Source organism: Mastomys coucha, unplaced genomic scaffold (genome assembly GCF_008632895.1).
Source record: "Mastomys coucha isolate ucsf_1 unplaced genomic scaffold, UCSF_Mcou_1 pScaffold21, whole genome shotgun sequence".
Taxonomy (NCBI): domain Eukaryota; kingdom Metazoa; phylum Chordata; class Mammalia; order Rodentia; family Muridae; genus Mastomys; species Mastomys coucha.
This window is the reverse complement of record NW_022196904.1, coordinates 144,762,685-144,771,648: the sequence shown is the minus strand read 5'-3', so window position 1 is coordinate 144,771,648 and position 8,964 is coordinate 144,762,685. Positions and strand designations below refer to the sequence as shown.

Genomic DNA, 8,964 nt, shown 5'->3' with positions numbered 1-8,964 from the left:
ATCTTTTCCCAATGTGTGTGGTCCCTTATGCCTGGGAAGTGAGAGGCTCCCAGGACCCAGTGTGGATGACTTTAGCTGAAATGTACAGCAAAGTAGAGATAAACTCTGTAGAAACCACCTCCAATACATAGGAATGGCCCACAATCAAGTGATGGGCACACCTCCCCCCATCTCAATGTTTTCAACGCAGAAATGTTCCTGTTCAAATTAAAGACAGGGAAAAATGGAGCAGAGACTGAAGGAAGGGCCATCTAGGGACTGCTCCATCTAGGAATCCTGTCTGTAGATAACAAACCTCTACACTGTTGCTGTTGCCAAGAGGAATCTGGTGTGTCTTTTCCTTGGGAGGTTCTGCCAGTACCTGACCAATGCAGATGTGGATGCTCCAGCCAACCATCAGACTGAGCTCAGGGACCCTGGACGGGAGCTGGCTGGAGAAGTGGAGCAGGTAATTGCAACCCCATAGGAAGAACAATGTCAAGAACAATGTTGGCTGCCCAGACCACCCAGTGCTCTCAGGGACTAGAATACTAACCAAGGAGTATACATGGAGGAATCCAGGGTTCCAGATGCATGTGTAGAAGAAGCTGACCTTGTCTGACATGGGAGGGGAGGCCCTTGGTCCTGTGGAGGTTTGATGTCCCACCCTAGTGGGATGCTGAAGCAGTATGGAAGGATTGAGTGGAGGATGGGGGAGTACCTTCAGATAAGCAAAGAGGAATAGGGAGAGGACAGATGGGATGGGAATGTTTTAGAGAAGTAACTGATAAAGGGAATCATTTGAGTTGTAGACAACAAGAATGATTAATATAATTAAAATAATTTAAAATTTTAAATATACTTTGTTCATAATCTTTTCATGTCCCAACTTTACCCTCTTAACTATTCACCCAATTCATGAACTCAAACCCAATACAACAACAAAACAAATAAACAAACAAAAACCAAAAAAAAGCCCACATCTTCCAAAAACAAAACAAAACACCAAACTGTAACCCAATATAAGCATACCCACATAAACACATGAAAAACTTGTAGTATCCATTTTTTGTTAGTCAACTACTCATGAACATGAGATCATATTTGGACTTGTTGATATACCTATTATAATTCATTTAGAGAAACATATTTTCCTCTCCAGAAAATATAAATAAGTATAAATGACAAATATGTTGTTATCCTTTTCCCTACCAGCTAAGGTAATATTCTTTCTTTCCTTTCATCTTTCCTTCCTTTCTTTCTTACTTCTTTCCTTCCTTCCTTTAAAAATTTAACAAATTACATTATACTAATATAAAACAAAAATTATTACACTGAAATTGGACAGGACAAATCAAAAGAAAGAAAAGCTCCCAGGAGATGACAAAATAATAGTCACTACACAGTTATTGCATGCTGAGGAGTACTATAGAAACTGGAAACCAGAAGATGCTCCAACATGTAATAAGGACACATTGCTCCACTATGTTTATAGCAGCCTTTTTTTATAATAGCCAGAAGCTGGATACAACCCAAATATCCCTCAACAGAAGAATAGGTACAGAAAATGTGGTACATTTATATAATGTTATTCTACTGAGCTATTAAAAAATGAATTTATGAAATTCTTAGGCAAATGGATGGATTTGTAGAATATCATCCTGAGTGAGGTAACCCAATCACAAAAGAACATATATGGTATCTACTTTCTGATAAGTGGATATTAGCCCAGAAGCTCAGAATACCCAAAATACAATCCAGAAACCAAAAGAAACTCAAGAAGGAAGACCAAAGTGTGGATACTTTGATCCTTCTTAGAAGGACGAACAAAATACCCATGGAAGGAGTTGCAGAGACAAACTATGGAGCAGAGACTGAAGGAAGGTCAATCCAGATATTGCTCCACCTGGAAATCTTTTCCATATTCAATCATCAAACCCAGACACTGTTGTGGATGCCAGCAAGTGCTGGCTGACTGGAGCCCGATAAAACTGTCTCTTGAGAGGCTCTGCCAGTGCCAGCCTGACTAATACAGAAGTAGAGGCTCACAGTCATCCATTGAACTGAGCACAGCTTCCCCAATGAAGGAGCTAGAGAAAGGATCCAAGGAGTTGAAGGGTTTGTAGCTCCTTAAGATGAACAACAATAGGAGCTAACTAGTACCCTCAGGGTTCCCAGGGACTAAACCACTAACCAACGAGTATACATAATGAGACTCATGGCTTCAGCTGCAAATGTATAGCCAAGGATGGCCTAGTCAGTCATCAATGGGAGGAGAGGCCCTTTGTCCTGTGAAGGGCAAAGTCCTATGTCCCGTTATAGGGTAATGCCAGTGCCAGGATTCAAGAGAGGGTAGGTTGGTGATCAAGTGGAGGAGGGATGGAACAGGTTTTTTTTCCCCTGAGGGGAAACCAGGAGAGGAGATACCATTTGAAATGTAAATAAACAAAATATCTAATAAAAAAAATGAAGTGATATGAGATGATCTTGGGGCACATTTCCTGTGTAAAACAAACAAACAATAACAAAGATAAAAAACAAACTATTTACCTTGCTAGGGTGGTGAGGAAATGGTGGGTAAGTGGGTGGGTGAGAAGCACTGTCATAGAAGCAGGGGAAGGGGGAATAGGATAGCATGTTTGTGGAGGGAAAACTGGGGAGGGGGGTCACATTTGAAATGTAAAGAAATAACCTAACCAACAAAAAAGAAATAACACAAACATAAAAACAAACTAATAAATAAATGTATAAATAAAATTATAAATTTTATAGGTAAAAAACAAGGCTAAACAAAGCAAAAAACAGGAAAATTGAATTATTTCAATTGACTCAATCATACTAAGTATTATGATTCAACTAGGAGATTGTGACAAATCTTCACAGATATGTTATATGAAATTCAAAGAATTTGGAGTTTTTATTGCTCTAATTATTAAATATCTTATTACACTAAAGTAGAGCTGAATTATTACTTACTAATGAGATAAAAATTTCAGTTACAATTGTAGAAATGGAAACTTCAGCTGAGAGAAGAATAAATTTTCTCCTGGTAAAAGGCATCCAATAGATTAACTAATCTTAAGAGGTCAGGCTTAAACATACATAAATAGAGGAAATACTAAATGAACAAAATATTTCATACACACACACACGTGTGTGTGTGTGTGTATCTGCCAGTCATATAAAGACAGTGCTTATGCATAAAATTTTCAGAGAAATAAATGAAAAATGAAATATACTCATATTTGATAAAAAACAATCAGCAATTTGAAAAATGCAAGAAATGGAGCACATTCAGGTTGACTACATTGCTCTATCTCCCCTTGCTTCTACTCCAGTCTCCCTAGTGTGACAGCTGATTGCCATGGAGTATCCCCTTTGTTCAGTCTGCTGGCGCTCTTTGGAAACTCTCCTGATCCCAACACCACTTGCTTACAGTGATACTGTAGCCACATGTGTCCTATTCTCCCTCCTCTTTTCTTCCACTCCACATGCCTAAGCTACGTTTATCCTACAAGCCTTGGACAGATCTTATTTCTGATATATAGTCTGATGAAACTCCTTGACCCTAGATTACCTGAAGTATAACCAAACACCTACCTAGCCTAAGTTTCCTATCTGTATGCCTAAACAACTTGTAAATCCCTGTATCCTCACCTGCTCATGCCATCCCAACCTTCAGATAGTGGCCAGGCAATATAACAAAGGCAGCCTAGAATCTCAAATCAGACAGAGCCAAGAATAGACAGCATGTTTAGAACTCATCATAATTTTCCTCCCACCCACCCCCCTCTCTCTCATACACACACATTATACAACTGTGTATTTCCTCTAAAATGCAAGGTCCTAAAATCTTTGCATAAATGACATGAATGAACCCCAGTATATAGTACTTGAAATAGTAATCATTAATATCCTCAAAAGATTAAAGATGTTTTTATAAAACATGAACAATTAGCTCAGTGAACTTAATGTGAATAACAGTAAATACCTGAGTGATGCCCAAGAAAACAAAAATATATGGCTAAGTAAAATGAAAACGAGAATATGTTATTTGAAAATTGTTTCACTATAGAGATAGACCTATTGAAGGAAAATAAAGCAAAATGAAGGTGAGATGCAAAACTTATTAACCCAACTGGAAACCTCAGAAGAGTTGGAGATATACTCTTGCCACTATCAATAAAGGTACTACCAATTAATAGCTGCTGGGAGAAAGTGAAGCTTTTTTGTTAGGTTTGTTGGTGTTTTTTTTTTTTTGTTATTGTTGTTGTCTAACAGTATAGCCACTGTTAGGTGGACCGTATTTCCATAGAAGGCCACACATCAAAGATCATTTGGGGATCATAAATTTGATCTTAATCAGAGAAAACAAATGTTCATAAAAATAGATGGGTATAAATAGAGTGAATGCTAATTGAAAAGAGGTGAATATTACAAAAAATTGTATGGAATAGTCAAAACTAATAAAACTTGTTATAACAAGTCTATAACTCTGGTATATATTGATCTATTTATCTACCTAGTCATGGTTTGTTATAAAAGTAGTTGGTTTTTGACTGAGATGTAAAGAAATGTCTTATCAACCTAGAGAGCATGCCAATGGCATAGAGATTAGACAATTTCATGCAAGTCTATATATTCCTGAAACAATGAGTTTACTTATGGTTATGATTTACAGGAGTATGTGTAAGGAGCTACCTTCAGGAAAATGAATGTATCTAAGAGTGACACATTCTTAGAAATTCCACTCATAATGAGTGACCATTCAGGAAAAATATGAATTACTATAACCCAATAAGAAACTTTAAGGATGTGTGGTTACAGAGTCTCCTCTCTCAAGAAGTGCGGTCTGAGAGCCTCCTCTCTCAGGAAGTGCGGTCTGAGAGCCTCCTCTCTCAGGAAGTGCGGTCTGAGAGTCTCCTCTCTCAGGAAGTGCGGTTTGAGAGTCTCCTCTCTCCAGCATTAGTACACTGTTATTGTTCTAGGGACTAGCCTTTGTAACACTTATAAATTTCTGATTCTGGGAAATTTTAAGTTTGATTGGTATCCTGAATCTTAAATTTTGTTATACATCTGAGCATTGCAATTTTATTTACTTCTTGAGTCTTATAATCTCCCTAATCTCTCAAGCATCCAATTCATCAACTCAGAGGAAATAATCACAAAACAACAGCTAACACATGAAGTGTGGTACAGTGTTGGGTATTCTAGTATCTAGGATTATAATCCAGATTTTTAAAATAAATCACCTAATTTCTGTAATAACATATCCAAAATCAGTTATATAATGTCAGACTCCAAAAGGAATGAACAGAAATACTTGTAATGAATATACCCTGAACTGCAAGATACTATACAGTTAATTGACTAATTCCAATGAAGACAATGCTTTTCCAACAACCTTATTGAATGCATTCTTGACTTCTTTATTTCTCAGGCTATAGACAAGAGGGTTCAGCATGGGAATGACCATGGTGTAGAACACAGATGCCATTTTGTCAGTGTCCATGGAGTGACTGGAGCTGGGCTGTAAGTACATGAATATAATTGTGCCATAGAAGATGGAAACAGTGGTAAGGTGGGATGCGCAGGTGGAAAAGGCCTTCTTCCGGCTCTCAGCAGAGCGCATTCTCAGAATTGCAAGAAAAATGAGTAAGTAAGAGATCAAGATAACCAATAGAGTAAAAGCAACATTGAATGCTGCCAACATGAAGAGTACAATTTCATTTATGTAAATACTGGAGCAAGAAAGAGCTAATAGTGGGGGAATATCACAGAAAAAGTGGTTTATCATGTTGGAATGACAAAAGGAGAGATGGAAAGTAAAGGCAACATGGATGGAAGATTGTAAGAGTCCACTGACGTAAGATCCAGCAAGAAGCAGGGCACATATTGTCGTTGTCATAGTGGTGGAGTAATGCAAGGGTTTGCACACTGCTGCATGACGGTCATAGGCCATTGAGGCCAGGATAAAACTCTCAATAGTAGCAAAGGCTGCAAAGAAGAACATCTGGGCAGCACATGCATTGTAGGATATGGTCTTATGTTCTGTGAGAAACCCTTCTATAACCTTGGGAGTGACAGCTGAGGCATAAACACAGTCCACTAAGGAGAGGTTACTGAGGAAAAAGTACATGGGAGTGTGGAGCCGGGAGTCCAAGAAAATCAACAAAATCATCCCAAGATTCCCAATCAATGTGGTCAAATAAATGAGAGTAAAGATGATGAATAAAGGAACTTGCATAAATGGGGCATCTGTTAACCCAATAAGAATAAACTCAGTCAGTTCTGAAATATTCTGCATCTCTTTTATATGGAAATTATGACAGGCCTCTAGGAGGAAATAAAAATATTATATTTGAACATCACTAAGAGATTTTAAGTATGTTCACATTCTCTTATTTATATGTCAGCATCTTGTCCAGTGTGAAATGATCTAATCTGAATTCTTGGTAGGAATGACCTGAATGGAGTTACTTACCCAGTAGTGGGTCAAATGGAAACTGTCACTTCATTGCTGCCAGTAGGGAACTCTATGACAAATCTAGGTCTTATTTCAGTTTTCTGTTAAATGAAAATAGTTTTCTCAGTAGCACACAAAGGACAAATTTGTATTTTGAAAAATCTTACAAGCATATTTTCTCAGATGTGAATCAGAATCTTACTTTGAAACAAGAGTAATATATGAACCTACAATTATTCCTTGCTTTCTGTTAGTAACAAATCCTATGTGTTGCATTTCCCTTCTCTAATACTTCCATCAAGTTTAACACACTAGCAGTGGCTATGCAGTAATTTTAGGTGCTGCTTCATAAGTACTCAGTTTTATATCCAAGTTGCTAAGCTCTTTCATTAAATTATTTCTTTTAATATTGGTCTAAATGATAACTTCCAGATGTATGGGCCATGTTCATTGTGAAGTTTAGATATATCACAATAGTCTTTTGTTTGACAATCTATGGTCATATTTTTTCAAAACTTAGAATTATTTTTAAATGTTTTCATTACATATAATGGGCTTTATCCTATTTTATTTTATCATTTTACACATTCTGCTCTTTTCTATTACCACCACACAAGTTTGTTATATTTGTTTTTGAGGGAGAATAGAGCAAAAACTAATGTATAGCCACCTTTGCTCTCTTTTCATAATATGTTAACCATAAATATAGTATATTACAAGGTGTATATTGTTGTACCATTACTGTGGTGGATCATGTGACACCTGAAAATGCAACTGTGATTTCATATGAGCCTACTTAACTTGAGAGCTACTTCCAACTTGAAAACCTTAAGCATACTTATTTCTCCACATAAATAGCCCCTTATGTTCAAGCCATCAGATAATATATTCTTATTCATTTAAATGAACAATATGCAAATCATCCTTTGTCTTCATGGTATATACCTGTACTAACATGAAAAAGAATGTGTAATTTTTTGCAACTATGAAGGATACTAACTATTCAAAATCATGTAAGTCATAACCATTACGTTTCCAGTCCTTGATTATCTTTTCCTGGCATCTTCTGAATGGTAACTCATAATATTTGAGTCTAAAAGTTGATACTGTCAGGAAAAGGAACCTAGTAACTGATATATTTAAATAGATGTTGAAAGCTTTACAACCGTCTAAAATTAAAAGTGAGCTTTGGTTGTATGATCATGTAGAATATTTTAAATATTAGAAAATTAAAACACAGTCTCCCTCTAGAGTGAAACCATAACTCCAGGATCTAACAGTCTTTAGAGTAGAATTCTGACTGTTCTAGTACAGCATGGTTATACAAACAGCAATGGGACAAGAGTGAGAATATTATAAATAATCATAGCTCTCTGGACTCACTGCTTTACCTTTTTGGATATTAACTTTACTTGTTTTCTTTGCACCTATGAATCAATACAAAAATAACCTGGTATTTTATATCCATTTACAGTTCTGCCTATCATACTTACATATTTTTAATACTTACTGTTGTCCTAGGGACAGAAAAAATAGGAATAAAAAGGAAAGCTGTGTGATAGTTCATATCCAGAGCATTGACCTAATGTATATAACTAGAAAATCCCTTCTCCACAGGTATATCTCTGCTGTGAAATGGATTTTTTTCTTATAATATTGCCAATATAAAAACCTAAGCAGAAGCTAATCATGTATCTCAGGGGGAGCAGTAGATGTTAGAAGGTTTCTCTGGAGACTAATGAACTCACATTGGTTTTTTAGCCTGACCTTGATTAACATTGCAGAAGATAGTGTTTTCTCTTTTTCTAACAGTACTTATGAAGACCTTGGGGAATATACACTCAGATGAAAAAGCCTCCAGTTATCAAATACAGGTGTCCACAACGAGGCTGAACAGAGAAACAACAAACAAACAAGAGAACAACTTAAAGTCCTTTAACTTTCCCCTCTTAGGCAACTTTAGCAACTTATACAAGCATTCTGATATCAAATTTACTCAAAAGTTAACAATGAGGACTTTTATTCTTTCATTTTAAGCATTATAAAGAAGATACTCATGTTATTCTTATCACATAGAACATTATTTGGGTATATGTGTTTCTCTCTTTTTTTTTACTTTTATTTATTTATTTTACTAATTCAGCTTATATCCAGCTCACTGACCTCCTCTTATTCACCTCCTCCCACAACCTTCCCCCATCCCTCTTCTCTTTCTCTTCTGAGTAGGTGGGGATCCATGGTATCCCCTCACCATAGCATTTCAAGTCTCTGTGAGGCTAGAGACTTCCTCTCCCATGGAGTCCACACAATAAAGCCCAGCTGGAGGAACACATCCTGCAAACAGGCAACAGATTTTGGGATAGCTCCTGTTCCAGTTATTCAAGATCCACATGAAGTCTAAGCTCTACATATGCTAGATATATATAAGGAGGCCTAGTTCCAATCCTGTATTGTGGTCTCCCTCCCCAAAGCCCAGAAGCCCGGACAGTAACGCAGCGCTGTAGAAGCAGCTACATTCA

At 36.8% G+C, this 8,964-nt stretch overlaps 1 protein-coding gene across 2 annotated transcripts; it reads right to left on the bottom strand.

The window, feature by feature from the left end:
• Nucleotides 1-823: 823 nt before the first annotated feature.
• On the bottom strand, nt 824-6,307 carry LOC116101093 (olfactory receptor 5B12-like). Of its 2 annotated transcripts, XM_031384780.1 has the most exons (2): nt 5,384-6,286; nt 824-853 (listed from the first exon to the last, which is right to left on the bottom strand). In XM_031384780.1, the coding sequence occupies exons 1-2, from the start codon at nt 6,284-6,286 to the stop codon at nt 824-826; spliced, it is 933 nt and encodes a 310-aa protein (XP_031240640.1). The 2 variants fall into 2 exon arrangements, with proteins under 2 accessions (XP_031240640.1, XP_031240639.1); XM_031384779.1 differs by lacking the exon at nt 824-853 and having other exon boundaries at nt 5,342-6,307.
• Between the last annotated feature and the right edge of the window lie 2,657 nt (nt 6,308-8,964).

Coding starts and splice junctions, on each gene's coding strand:
- LOC116101093 (XM_031384779.1), bottom strand. CDS start 6,286: ATGCAGAATATTTCAGAACTGACTGAGTTTATTCTTATTGGGTTAACA.